Source organism: Rattus norvegicus, chromosome 16 (genome assembly GCF_036323735.1).
Source record: "Rattus norvegicus strain BN/NHsdMcwi chromosome 16, GRCr8, whole genome shotgun sequence".
In the NCBI taxonomy this organism is placed as follows: domain Eukaryota; kingdom Metazoa; phylum Chordata; class Mammalia; order Rodentia; family Muridae; genus Rattus; species Rattus norvegicus.
The window spans coordinates 58,062,439-58,077,977 of NC_086034.1; the positions used below are offsets into that span (position 1 = coordinate 58,062,439).

Genomic DNA, 15,539 nt, shown 5'->3' on the forward strand with positions numbered 1-15,539 from the left:
GGAGCTGTTTGAGCAGGAAGGGTAAAATACAAGAGCTGCTGCTAATGCACTGGTTAGTGTCTGAAGGATAAGATCACTGGGTCATAGACATAGTTCAGTACAGACCTGCCAGGATTCAGATAAATCTCATGATAGCCTCTATTCAGATACTAAAAAAGGGTTCTGTTTCTTCTGAGACTAACAGCACCAGGAGACAGAGTTTGCAAGATTCTTAAAAGTTGTCCCTGACCCCTGGACTTGCTGAAGGACCTCATCCCCCTGTGTTGGAGCTCTCTGAGGTGGAAGGGGGAAGAAGGCTTGGGTCCAGCCTGCAACAAGAGCCTAGGCGTTGCCTTGCCAATGAATCCTGGCATCCTAGGGAACAGGGGCTCTCACTGTGACCCGCAGGTTTTTCTACTCCCCTCCTGGACTCAGACAAGATAGAAGTTCCGAGGGTTTGGTACTTCAGGAATCCTGTTCTGAAGCGTCAGCTCCTGGAACTCATAAGAACAAATATGAGGGAGCCTTTAGCAACCCACCTTGTTGCTATGGAGATTCCAGCAGGAGCTGGTCTCAGGTCTGAGAACAGGGACGAGCAGCCAAGAGCTACACCCTGCAGCCTTGGAACTCATTACGATAGACGTTTTCCTTCCTCTGCAGGCCACTATGAGAAGATTTCAATTCCACGGGTCATAACTGAGCATTCAAACTGAGGCACGGCAAGTGCGACTGGAGAAATGAATGTCATATCTCATTCTAATATGTAATTATTGCTTAGTATTACGTTACTGACATTTGCATATTAATCATAGCTGCACATGACTGCATAGTGTTATGCATTTTGTTAATATGCAATTTCAATTAATTCACATTGCATATTAATTATATAATTAAATGCACATAAATTGCATTTCATATTCAATCTAAGTTGCTACATGTGTCAAGTGGCTGTCCTATTGGGCAATATAGGCATAGATCCTGAATCAGATAGCCCTGTGTTCAAATCCTTTTACCGTCTACTTGATATGGGACTTTGAGAATTTTCTTAATTTTTCTAAATCTCAAGTTTTACATCTGGAAAAGGAACTCTGGAAGATATATATATATATATATATATATATATATATATATATATATATTGTGTGTGTATATATGCACATATGTGTATATATACATATATGTGTGTGTATATATATACATAAATAATGTATCTATCTGAAAGATTGTCAAAATACTTACCCAAAATACTCCACATGAAAGCACTTAGCCCCGAGCCTGAACAATAAAGATTCCCACCCCACCCTCACCTTTACTTGGGGTTCTTCATACAGTGGGAACTCCAGGTTGGAGGTAACCTCGTCAGTTCAAGGAGTTCTGCCGTGAACCAAACTCATACCTGTGAAGAAGATGTAGGTGGACCCTGTTCTAGCTTCGTCCCGTCTGCAGATGTAGCCATTGCACAGTCGCTCCCAGCAGCTGAATTCACCCGTGTCGGCTGTGGTGGAGTTGACCAGGGTCAACTGTCCATAGCGTTCATTCTGTTTCACGCTGTAATTGCAAGAGAGGTTGGGGCATCAGGGCAGATCAGAGCCCAGCCAGGGGGCCTTCTAGTCATTTCTGTTGCTTCCAAATGTAAATATCTCACTGACCCGATGTGACCTCTTAAATGGCAAAGCCAATATGAGTGTGTTTGCTGGGTGGAGGAAACAGAGTGAGGGGAATGGGGCACAGAAAGAAAGCCTTTGCCTAAAAGGAAACAATAAACGATGACGATTGTGTTTGCCATTAGGGGAACTTCTCCTTGGCCTCAGAGCGGAAGTTTCTAGAAGTAAGATCACTGGGGACCTTAGCATGCTGTCTTACCAATTCAGCCAAAAAAGTCAGACTACCTCTCTTGGGCATATATCCAAAAGATGCTCCAACATACAACAAAGACACATGCTCCACTATGTTCATAGCAGCCTTATTTATAATAGCCAGAAGCTGGAAAGAACCCAGATGCCCTTCAACAGAGGAATGGATACAGAAAATGTGGTACATCTACACAATGGAATACTACTCAGCTCTCAAAAACAATGACTTTATGAAATTCATAGGCAAATGGAGGGAACTGGAAAATATCATCTTGAGTGAGGTAACCCAATCACAGAAAAACACACATGGTATGCACTCATTGATAAGTGGATATTAGCCCAAATGCTCGAATTACCCTAGATGCACAGAACATATGAAACTCAAGAAGAATGACCAAAATGCGAAGGCTTCACTCCTTCTTTAAAAGGGGAACAAGAATACACTTAGGAGGGAATAGGGAGGCAAAGATTAGAACAGAAACTGAATGAACGCCCATTCAGAGCCTGCCCCACATGTGGCCCATACATACACAGCCACCAAACTAGATAAGACAGATGAAGTAAAGAGGTGCAGGCTGACAGGAACCGGATGTAGATCTCTCCTGAGAGACACAGCCAGAATACAGCAAATACATAGGCAAATGCCAGCAGCAAACCACTGAACTGAGAACGGGACCCCCGTTGAAGGAATCTTAGAAAGGACTGGAAGAGCTTGAAGGGGCTCGAGACCACAGATGAACAACAATGCCAACCAACCAGAGCTTCCCGGGACTAAGCCACTACCCAAAGACTATGGACTGACCCTGGACTCTGACCTCATAGGTAGCTATGAATAGCCTAGTAAGGGCACCAGTGGAAGGGGAAGCCTTTGGTTCTGCCAAGACTGAACCCCAGTGAAAGTGATTGTTGGGGGGAGGGCGGTAATGGGGGGAGGATGGGGAGGGGAACACCCATATAGAAGGGGATGGGGAGGGGTTAGGGATATGTTGGCCTGGAAACCAGGAAAGGGAATAACAATCAAAACGTAAATAAGAAATACCCAATTTAATAAAGATGGAGAAAGAAAAAAGAAAAATAGTTAAAAATCAGAAACTATATAAAAATGAAAAAAGCAGAATAAAAGATCTGGGTGCATGAAACTTCTGGAGCATAGGAAAAGCTCTTGGCACCTCTGTGTCATATGAAAACTTCTGGGGCACAAGAAAACTGTGTCATGAGAGAAATCTGTAACACTAGCTCTTACATTATAAAAAAGGAAAACAGAAGATGGTAAATAAATGGCTTAATGTAAAACAACTTTAAGAAACAAGTGAAAGCAAATTCCAGACAACGACAAGAAATAATAGAAATAGGAGTAGAGTAGAGCTCGATAAAATGCAAACAACGAAAGAATTCCCCAAATGAAAGAATTTAATAACAAGTTCTTCAAGAAGATAAACAAGATATACAGGTCCTTGGCCTAGTTACACAAACAAAAATATAAATAAATAAAACAGAGAGAGAAAAAAAAAGAAAAAGAAATTACCTAAATTAATGTAATAAGAGGAGTTACTACATTCAGACACCAAAAAAGTTCAAAATATTATCAGGGAAAATTTTAAAAACCTGCATTTCTTTAAATTGAAAAATCTAGATTTAACCAAATCACGAAAGTGAAACCAAGAAGTTATCAACAATATAAAAAAAATAGACAATACTTTATTCACTAAGATATTTTATTTTTAATTTTATGTGCAAAGCTGCATGTAAGTGTGCTGCTTATATACCTGGCTTCTGTGGGAGCCAGAGGACGGCCTTCAGGACTTCATGGTTTTCTGCATCTGGAGTTACAGATGGGTATGAGCTGTCATGTGGGTGCTTTAGCCAGGTCCTCTGCAAAGAGCACCAAGGCCTTCTAACCTCTGAGCCATCTTAGCATTAAAGAGTAATAATAATTAATGGTTTATTTGAAACGTTCCAAGGTGACTTTTACCTAGAGTGAATGTTGATCTAAATCAGGGCTCACATAGCCTGAGAAATCTCTAGCTACAGGAGACCAGGCAGAGTTATCACCATTAAACACAGCATGCTAAACTCTCCTCATTTAAAAGACCTGTTTAACTGAATACTCCCAGGTTCCTAGATGTCCTCCAGGCCCCCACAGGCTCAGGGAAGAAGGGGAAGGGAAAGGGGAAGGATTGTGGGAAGGGGCAACTGAGAGGGGACAGTGAGCAGGATGTGAAATGAGTGAGTAAAAAAAAGAAGTAAAAAAATTAAAATTAAATTAAAAAAGAAAACAAATGATAAGTGTTGGTGAGGATATGGAGAATAGAGAGAGCTTGCACATGGCTGGAGAGAATGTAGATTAGTCTAACCACTGTGGAAATCAATGTGGATGTCTCTTAAAAACCTTAAAATAAATGTATATTGGGCTGTCCTCCCTAAATAAATAATAAATAAATAAGAAAGAAACAAAAGCCAGACTGCTGCTTGCTTTTTAAATGAAAGGGGGAGGGGCTAGGGATTTAGCTCAGTGGTAGAGAGTGCAAGGCCCTGGGTTTGGTCCCCAGCTCCGGAAAAAAAAATTAAATAAATAAAAGAAAGGGGTTTAGAGAACAACCATATGGAGACAGCACACAGAATTAGACGGAGCTTTATAGTTAAGCTAATAGATATTATATCATTATGTGAAAAACGGACCCCACTTTCTCTGCTAAGATGTGAGCCGCAGGCGTGGGGCACGCCTCTGAAGTACCCGGGGCCACTGGCATTCCTGGCTCTTCTGATCTTATTTTTATTTTTTTCCCCTGTGCTTTTATCTAGTTGACTGATAAGAGGGTCTGGAAATTCCCCATTCCTCCCTGAAATAAAGACACTATTACTGACTAGTAACATTAGCAAACTGTCCTGATAACTGTATCATCACAAGAACCCAGAAGCATGATCTTCATAACAGATGCTGCCCGGGGGTTCAGGAGTCCCAGCATGCAATACCGAAATAAGCAGGTTTAATCCAAGCACTCATCTCAGAGATCCGAACGAACGCTCCAAGCGCTCTGGGATCCACATAGCTTTCAGATGGAGTAGAAGGCCTCTCTTTCATCTTGCCGTCCGATCGCTATGAGCACAACGTTAAATTTAGCACCTACAAAACCTCTGGGTCCTGAACACAGCCCCGCTCTCGCTCCCTGCTGGATGGCTTAGTGCGCCCACCACTCCTCCCCCTTCACGTCTCTCCTTTAAACTGGACGGAAATCTCTCCTCCCTCAGGAAGCTTCTAATTACAATGGACTCAGGCATCTCCCACACTTTCTCCTAATGAAGTGGCTGCCCCTTGTTTTTCTGCCCCTCTGACACTCCTGGCTTCCTGTTATGGCCCTGGATGCTGGCAGGGAAAGCCACGTTTGTTTCATTTTCTTAGAGGGGGGGGGGGGAAATCTGTGCACAGTACGCGGTATGGATTCCTGAAGTACATGGACTGAAACTGAATCGACACACAACACTGACCACAAAACCTGCCAAAAAGCAGGCACCCAGATTCCTAGTCTGCAGACAGTTTAGATACAGAGTACCTACCAGAACTCTCTTTTCTGGTCACTGGTGCCTGAGGAGAGTGAGACCTTCACCCCCTTCTCTTTCTCTGTCGTTTTTATGACTTCCTAGACACAGGGAAAATGGCTTTGCCCCATGGTATACTGCCACCAGGATGAATTACTGTGGTTACCATGATATGTCACCATGAGACCAAAGCAATGAGGTCGAACAGTCATGAACTCAAAGCTAGAAAGCTTTAAGTCAAAATAATGATCCTATTTTGCCCTTTAGCATTGCTAGAGTAGCGAACTCAATAGCAGATTTGAACACAGAGGCTCAGAAAAGTGACGTCCCCGAGACACATGGCTGGTGACCGGCTAAACAAGGCAACGTGAGTTCGTTGTGTACTTAGCACGGACTTAGAGAATGAAGTGCATCTGAAGCATTTCATGCAGTGCCTTGTTCACCATTTTCCCAATCATTTCTAATCACACATCACTGTCAGGTTCAGACTAGCTATTGTGAATGCAAAAAGGAACAATACACACCCGGCACTGGAGAGTGTTAGCACTGCAAACAAAACCAGTGGGCTTTAAGGAGATTGCATTATGATTTGAGAGTTTGAACTAACAACCATGGAAAGACCCAAGAATAACTAACCAGGTTCTCACAATAACAATGAAATTCTCAAAGGGTGGGGTGAAGAGAGGAGGCAGCCTTGAAGAGGAGAGCCTGACCGGGGCTTGAATAGCTGGAGGAGGAGGGGCAGTAGGAATCTGAAGAAGAACAGGCAGTGTGCTTGTATACCACACCAGGCTGCTGACATGTGCCTGCTGAATTCACCATGGTGACCTGTGTATGCAGGGCATAGAAAGAAGACAACAAGGTCTTGGTGATTTCACCCACCATTTACAGAAGGAGACAGGAGCAGGGAGTGGGGAGTCACAGACACAGTCATGGTTGAGAACAGTGACACGAAGCGTGGTCATCTATTAAGCAGTGGGAACCAACCTTCACTCTGTAGGAAGACATGGGACCACCAGTGTCAGGACATGAGCAGACAGAACCAGAAAGGGAGAGGTAGAAAGGAAAGAGAGTCTGAGACGTTGCTGCTGTTAGGACAATGAAGAGGTCCCTAGGCACGGGGACTGGAGGATGTGGAAATCCTCCAGCAGGGCAGGGATTTGCAATGGACTGGATAAGAGCGTCAGACTGAGATGTTATCAGAAATGGTCTCACAACTTAAAACTCCGTGTTAGAAGGGATGGAAAAATTTGTGATGGAAACAAATTGGGGAAGATAACTTATGTCAACCTCTAACCCCTGTACACATACACAGCTAGGTATATGCACATGTATGTACATACACATGTGCACACATGTGTGCACACACACAGGAGACAAGAAACAGGACTCATAGGGGTTGGGGATTTAGCTCAGTGGTAGAGCGTTTGCCTAGTAAGCGCAAGGCCCTGGGTTTGGTTCTCGGCTCCGGAAAAAAAGAAAAGAAAAAAAAAAGAAAAGAAAAAAAAAGAAAAGAAAAAAAGAAACAGGACTCATCATGGAGGTCCCAAGAGAAAGTTTCAAGAGTAGATGCTTGAGAGGGTCAGATGCCTTTAAGAGAAGACTGTTAAGCATAAACACACACACAGTTTCATTTGGCAGTGTGAAACTCTTGGGCAACCATCAGAAGATTAATTTCAGGGGCCGGAGAGATGGCTTAGTGATTATCGAGTGTACTTGTTTCTGTTGCAGAAGACCCGGTCTTGGTTCTCAGCACCCACATAGCAGCTCACTACCATCTGTACTCCAGTTCCGGGGTACACCATCCCCTTTTCTGTCCTCTGCAGGCACCAGGCACACATATATGCAGGTAAGAACACTTGTACATATAAGATAAGTAAATGTTAGAAGAAGAAGGAGGAAAAGGAAGATGAGGAAAAAGAGGAAGAGAAAGAAGGAGGAGAAGAAGGAGGAGGAGGAGAAAATAATTTCAGAGGTTAAAAAAATGGCAAAAGAAAGTGGAGTTTGGGGGGGTCTCCTCAGGAGAACTGGCCCACATGACATTTGGACACACACACACACACACACACACACACACACGAGCTCTGCAGAGCTCAAGTACCTTTCTTTCCTGGGCCCAGCATTTGTTTGCACGGTGAGTAGTTGTAGAAAGGGTCAGAGGTCCCTCCTACCAGGGAACTAAGCAGAAACATAAAACCTAACACTGGAGGATAACCTAGCCGCCACCATAGTCAGCAGTGCTGTATCTTTAGCAGACTGGGGGTGGAAGGAAGGAAATGCCCTGGAAAACATTCATGCATATTTCCACCCCCTCTTCTATGCAAACCTCATCAAACAGGAAACAAATTATTTAAAAGGATTACGGTTTAAATGCCTGGATTTAAAGTGTCCATTTCTACCAGTGGTCTTACATAGTCTAAGCATCAGACTGCCCAGAGAGTAGGATCCGGTCAAATCTGGTGGGTGCTGAATGCTTGTCAAGGCTGAGACCTGTAGAACCACTCTCTAGGCTGAGATGCTTCAGCCAAAGTCTCTTCTTTTCTCTTGCAACCACTGAACGACTCCGGTGGAGCGGGAAGAAGTGAGGGATGGGAGGTGGGAGTTAAAAACAATTGTCACAGCAAAAGTACCATTAAAAGGTGGGACAGGAATATCAGGATGAACTTGGCTAGAACAGCTCTGAGTATCCTAACACTTTTTTTTTTCTTTCAAACGGACACTTCTGACTTGGGGAGTAATGGAAAAGGCCAGGATTCAAGGAGTGCTTGTTCAATGTTCAAAATGTTTTGAGGGAGCATTCGTTCAATGTTTGTGATCTTTTCCCATGAGTGTGAGTGTGTGTGAGTGTGTGTGTGTGTGTGTGTGTGTGTGTGTGTTTCTGGTCATGCTAGTGAAGGTCTGAAGCCTCCTGCATTTCTGTTCTCTTACTCTCTTTTAGAGTGCTCCAAGTCATGGATACAGACACACATTCTCCCAAAGATAAACACCAGGATATTTCCTAAATAGGAACCTCGTACTGGAGGCAGCCACCAGGTAACATCATTGAGAGTCTTTTCCTCTACAAGTCATAGGCAGGGTGTAAGCTGTGCTTTACTAGACAATTGTTCATTGGTTCTTCAAGTACTTATGGCTATAAACTAACATGAAGACACTGGAGTAGAGATGATGCGGAGATTCTAGAGAATTCTTTCACTCAACCTCTGTACAGTATCAAGGGAGTTTAGAAGAGGGAAGCCAGAAAAAAAAGCCTCAAGACCTGAGGGGGTCTTAGGAACAGGGAAAGATGCTAGCCAGTCCAAGCAGGGACTGGGAGCAAGGCACTCAAAGAAGATGTCCTGAGAGGGTAAAATAGGAAGATGAGTGCCCAACGGGAAGAAACGTGACCGGGACACGGGAGGCTGCTTTGTCAAAGAGTCCATGCCCCGGGGAAACTATCATGAGCTGCAGAGCCACGCTGACCAGATTCAAATCCCAGCCCCGTAGTGACATTAGGACTTCAGAGCTTAAGTGCTTCTCTCCCACGTCCTGTGTCCCGACCTCTGCAGATCTGTAGTGAGAACAGTTAATATGACACTATGCTGTTCAGATGAGTTACAGATGAGCGTTTTAGATTGGATCATCATCATGAGGCTACGTGCTCCTTATCAACCTTACAGATACGTTAGCATGAAGGTGCTGATATTTCCTTTTATGAGGAGAACCCTGAAAGGTGGAGAACTGACCCCCTCCCATTGGCTCTTCTTGTCTAACCTAGTATCTGTCATACGGACTTGATCTGTTTATAAACAAAAGGCACGGGTTTCATGCTACCAAACCAAGACAAACTGATACAAATTTGACCAAGAAGTGCTAACCTACTCCACAACCCCCTGACACACACACACACACACACACACACACACACACACACACACACACACACAAACACTTGCGCACACCCATGGCAAAGAAAAATTTGCATGACCTTATGAAATATGTTTATTAGTAGAAAGTAAGTTAAGGGACACAAGGCCCCTTGTTCTACTGAAAGCCATACTAAACCATCTATTACTACTGGAAGGCAGGTAACCATCGGGAAACTACCAGTTAAGCATCTACCACAGACATGATAGTTCAGGACGTACATGTTAACCATTCCTCTCCACCATGGTTCTAGGCACTGCTAAATCTTCTACCTCCCTTGCCTTGGTTTTCATGAGGCCCCATGAGGCAAACACTATCGTTACCCTGTGTTGTAGGCAAACAGCCCAAGGCCAGAATGGTTCGGACATAACCTGAACATTATCCAGGAAGACCTGAAGCCTCAGGAAAATTGGAAGCTCCATTTAATTCACTTTTTTTCCCCAGGACCACTCATCCATCTAAACTCAGACTTCCGGTCTTGGACACTATTTAAAGATGGCATAAAATCAAAGATGCGTTAGACATCCACATTCAACCTTCACATCAAGAATTTATTGGTTGCTTTCTACCGCATGCAAGGAACTGAACCAAGTGTCAGAGGGGATAAAGACTTCTGTGTGCCTGCTGGTCTGCATTTCAAGTGTTTGCAGAGGGCCTGTGTTTACTCTAAGTCTCAGCTTAAGAATGTGTCAGAGAAGAAATACTCTGTGAGATGCTGGGAATGGCTTCGTATGAACAGAGCTCAAATGTGGGAACAGACTGCTGGGGAAACACGTTGAAGCTGTCTGACACAGTTACTTTTTTTTTTTTTAAGGAAGAAAGTTATATGTATGAAAACTCACAGAGAACTAAATATACAAACTAAGGAATCTCAAAGTAAATATAGCTCTTTCTTCCTTTCTTTTATTTTTTCTTTCTTTTTCTTTTTTCATTTTTGACACAGGGTTTACTTCGTGTAGTCCTAGCCATCCTGGAACTCTTTCTGTAGACCAGGCTGGCCTCAAACTCACAGAGGTCTACCTGTTTCTGCCTCCTGAGTTTTGGGATCAAAGGAATGAGCAACCACTGTCTGGTTTGTCAATACAGTTCTAACATCTGAAATCAGTTGGAATAGAGTTGGTAAAGTGCTTGGCTTGCAAGCTCAAGGGCCCAAGTTCATCCCTAGAACCTACGGTTACAAAACAAACAAACAAACAAACAAACAAACAAGCAAACAAGCAAACAAAAACAACTAAAGTATCTGTGATGCCAGGTGGTCCAGCAGTGGGGAGGTGGAGGCAGAAAGACAAATGGATTCCTAGGGGTCAGCTTTGGTGAGGTCTAAGTCAGTAAGAGATCATACACACAAACACACACACGGGTGCATACACATTCATATTTTCTTATGCTCACATACTCACATACACTCACACATTCACACTTACAACTCTACACACACACACACACACACACACACACCACTCACACATACATTCACACTCTCTCACTCTCACATTCTCTCGCACACAGGAAATCAGGTTGAAATATTCCAACTATCATTCATCACCCGCTCCTCTATCATCTTTGAATCCATATACTTTTAAATCCATATCCATAACCCATAACCACCTACCATCTACCTGTCAATAATATATCTATCCATCCACGCATCATCTCTCTCCATGACTTGGTACTATCCAATAAATGATTCCAAACCCTGTCATGTAACTACAATATTTAGGTTCCAAAAATGAGCTGTGGTAATGTGTGTGAAATGTCACTCTGAACTTTCTGCCACAGTAACTCACGCCTGAGTCTTCCTGTTATTCAGAAATGACACTGCAGGATGGTGTGCATGACATCTCTCCAGTTCTGCGGCCTGTCTGTCTGTCTGTCTCTCTGTCTGTCTGCCTGTCAGTTTGGTTTTTCTGTCTGTCTGTCCTTCTGTCTGTCCACCCCACACTCTGTCTGTCCATCTCGCACTCTTGAGTTCTGTCCACAGCACTGACCGGACCCTGAGTGCCAGTCCAGGATTTTCACCTACCACCCCACTATCCTGCTTTATCATCGTTCTCTTCACCTCTCTACACAGCACATCCTTTGTCACCACAAACCAAAACGAGGCCTCCTAGGCTAAGACCTTAAAGACGCATGTATCTTTCCACTGCCTCCACAGGAAGCGGGCATCGACACTTCCGCTAACGGAACAGGGCATGGCTGCCTCCAACAGCTAGTCAAAAAAAGGGGTTGAGTCCTGAGAAAGTTAGTTAGCCCTTCTGTGATAGCACCTTCTAATGCAGAAAGGTATTCAAGATGCATAAGTTAATTTATGAATGTGTGTAAACATTTACACACATGTAAAAAAGGAAGCCTGGAGGACTCTACACTATAGAGTTGACAGTGAATATTTGGACTTTTGGTGGGCCCTACAACTTGCTTTTCGTAGCGTTTAAGTTGATGTTTATTTCTTTGAGATAGACTCCTGTGTCCCAGGTTGACCGTCCACTGGATACGAGCCTAAGAATGACTTTGAATTTTGAATTCTTTCTCTTGCCTCTACCTCCTGAGTGTCAGCGTTACAGCATGGGTCACACACCTAGGTTTTGCTCAGTGCTAGGGATGTATCTTGAACCTTGTGTCTATCAGGGAAGCACTCTTTCTGCTGAGTGACATCTCCAGCTTTGTAAGTTCTATAAGTCATATGAGCATGTACTGATGTATAATAAGAAAAACTCCCACCACAGCAGACGGAGTTAAACCTCACAAAACCGCTGAGCAGACACTCTATAGATGCTCGAGCACGGGTGCTTTAAATATCTGGAAGTGACCTCACATCACCTTTTTAGAATATAAACTTCCAACTGGCAGGGCCAGCAGGAATTCCTTCAGAGGCATAAAAAACCCAGGATGTCATACATGCTGGTTACAAAAATAACGCCCACTGGTGTGCAAAAAGTGTTCGGCCTTGAGCTGTCTTCAGTCTTTGTACTTCCCTGAAGCTTAACCCCAGCTCCCTGCCACCCAAGCTTCTTAGGTTCTGGGCCTTCCAGTTGCACCCTGTAGAAGAAGCTCATTAGCATTTAGATAAACCAGAAAAAAAGCTCGACTCATTTCTCTAGAAAGAATAGTTCTGGGAGACAGAGGACAATGGAGCAAGCCTCTGCCACCCTTGCTGGAAAACAAGCTGAGGATTCCTAGTGTGCACAGGCTGGCCGCAGCTACAGCGAGTGTATTATGGCCAAGCTAGAATAGTGAATGCAGAAGCCATAGGCCGGGTCCATTTGTATACCATAGAGAGCCCATCTTAAAGCAGGCTGCCCTGGCTCTCTTAAGAACTAATGCCCAGTTGCTGGTGAATCCCCTGAGTTAACTAGAAACAGGAAGACACAGAGCTATTGCTTTATTACGTACATAAATTTACTAAGAATAAAAGGCTTCATGTGCTTTGATTAATTTATCTCATACTGTTCTTTCTTTCCTCTCCTCCTCTCAAATGTAACTTCTGCTTTCAGGTCTTTTTCTCTCTTAATCTGGGTTTCACAGAGGAGCTGAGCTGTCTGTCAGTCTGGCTTTCTTCACCCAACACAATTCTTTCCTGTTCCATCTATTTCTCTTCAAATTACAGCACAGCATCCATCTTTATGGCTGGGTTTCATAAAGCATGCTACCATGAGTGAAAACAAACTATGTTCATCAGAACAGAACTACCGTATGGTTCTGCTCTTCCACTTCTGGGAGCCTAGGCTTATAGCAGGGATAACTGCGCCTGGTGCGCCACTACTTGTTAGCATTGGGTCTAAGCTCTGCCCCACGGTTACCTGGCAACAACCAAGTATGCTCCACCCCACAGTTACCTAGCAACAGCCAGGTATGTCTGATGCTATAAAAGGGAGCTGCTTGCCCCCCTTGCTCTCTTGCTCCTCTCTTGCTCTTGCCTTCCTGTCCCCACTCCCCCCACACCTGGTCATGGCCGGCCTCTACTCCCTACTTCTCTATTCTCTCTCTCTGCCTTTTTCTGCCTCTATTACCCTCTTGACTCCCCTCCCCATGCCCTGAATAAACTCTATTTTATGCTATGTGTGGCTGGTCCCTCAGGAGATAGAGATGCCTCAGGAGGGGCCCACCAAGGCACCCCTATCCCCCATACCTCACCACACCTCCATAGAACATATCCCCTCTCTCTTTATCTTTTTATAAACACATCACTACTCAAAATAGGCAAGTCGTGGAACAGGCAAGCGTATTCATCCATCAACGAGTAAAATCCAGTTTGCTAATAGCTGTAAACTTGAGCCAGCTTCTTAACCCGCTGTGGGTCAACCCTGCTCACTTGTAAAATGGAGTCCAGACAAGATGTTAAGTCCCCAGACTGCATATTCCTGACTCTCCTCCAGTTCAGGCTCCTTCGTTCCTGACTCTGTCTTCCTCCACGCAGAACAGATGACTGGGGAAAAGTTTCCCACGGCCTCACACACTCATATTGCTACTCTGAAATTCTGGGTCTGGTATGTGTTTCATGTCATTTAGTTCATAAGCTGTTTCTGGTTGGAGCCCATTCTGTTGTTCTTCGCTTGTGTGTGTCTGCATGGTTGGTGTGTGTGTGTGTGTGTGTGTGTGTGTGTGGTGTTTGGTATGTATGGTATGTGTGGCATGTTGCATGTGTGTGGTGTATATGTGTAATATGGTGTGTATGTGTGTGTGTGTGTGTCTGTATGGTTGGTGTGTGTGTGTGTGTGTGTGTGGTGTGTGATATGTATGGTATGTGTGGCATGTTGCATGTGTGTGGTGTATATGTGTAGTATGGTGTGTGTGTGTGTGTGTGTGTGTGTGTAACTTAGGAGAGTCCTTACTCATAGGCTATTACACTCCATTCAGCTCAAACTGCAACACACTTGTGGGGATCCCCCTTTATGTTCTCTCATACAGATAATTGCGGTGTTCTTTTTCTTTACCCAATGCCTACCAGCCAGATATGCTACACTAGACCATGCCAAGAGTCACCTAGGGGATAAATATAGGAGAAGACACTCTTTTGTATCAGTTTTGGTCGCTAACACAGGGTTCCATACCTTGGGTCATCTTTCCTGTCTCAGCCACTGACTGAGCACCAGTCATATTACAGGGAGAGCTGAGCTGGTGAAGACATTGGCCTCCTTTCCAAACCAAATGAGGCACTGTGATTTCCCTGTGTTCTAAGAGAAGAGGAGAGAGTGGGGAGAGGCCTTAAGCAGCAGGACTGACCCACTGGGAAGTCAGGATAGAGTCTAAAAGGTGACAGGATCTTGAAGCCACATGACAGGGCAAACAAGTCAGGAATCCAGGAGAAGCGGGAGGCTCTGGGCAGAGGAAGGCAGGGAGTATCCACAGCCAGTGGAGGGCAAGTGGATGGAGCTGTCAGAGAAGCTGGGTCCAGATGACAGAGGAGAAGCGCTGACGTCTTGGTGTGCCCCTTTTTGTGGCATGGCCTTTTGAACAGTTGCTTACCATAGAACATAAAATTCTCCATTTTATAACTTATCCTTTAGTCTCCTTTTCTGCCTTCCTTGTCTGGCAGAAACCTTTTAAAGAGTTTTACTTAGACTTCATATATTGAAATTCTTGGCAAAAAATCTTCATACCTCAATAACATCCTTTTCTTTTTTTTGCAAATAAAACCCCAGAGCTCACCCACATGTAGACACATGTGTTAAAGCAGGATTGCATTAGGAAAGCAGGCAGAGTCGCTCAGTGACACCCTAAACTGTCTCCAAGACTGTCATCTGCAAGTGTTTTGTCGTAGCCTTAGCCTGTCTGACTCAGCATATGGACTTGACTTTACCAGCATCATTCTTTTTTATATTTTAATATCCTGCAGCACATCTGGGAAAATCACATAAAGACTTTTCATAACGTTCAAGAAATGGGAGGATTTGTTTAACATTCTTTTGAAATAAAAGTTAGCAGAAAGCATTTCCTCCTTCCTTCAAAATATGTGGACACTGGGGGGGGGTGGATGTGGGGGAGGGGTGAGGGGCGGGCACTGCATGTCTGGATCCCAGAGTGCCCCAGGGCAGTGAGCAAGAATCTTTCAGCACTTTGTGGTGCTGTGGACTGTGCACGTCCGCCTTTCCTAAATGCAGCAAAATACCCACGAGAATCAACTTTTGATGAGGAAAGGTTTATTTTGGCTGGCAATTTAGGGCGTTTCAGTCTATAATGACTTGGTGGTCCCAGTGGAGAACATCATTGTGGGAATACATGGCAAAAAAAATTTATATATATATAAATATATACATACATATATACATA

The 15,539-nt window shown here is 44.0% G+C and overlaps 1 protein-coding gene across 1 annotated transcript in view; it reads right to left on the reverse strand.

Annotated features, from left to right (window-relative positions):
* The window catches only part of Pdgfrl (platelet-derived growth factor receptor-like), a 59,907-nt gene that overhangs the window by 11,018 nt on the left and 33,350 nt on the right, over positions 1 to 15,539 (reverse strand). Inside the window, exon 3 of the mRNA NM_001011921.1 lies at positions 1,376 to 1,527. Within this exon, the coding sequence (NP_001011921.1) occupies positions 1,376 to 1,527 (152 nt within the window). The remainder of the gene's footprint in view (positions 1 to 1,375; positions 1,528 to 15,539) is intronic.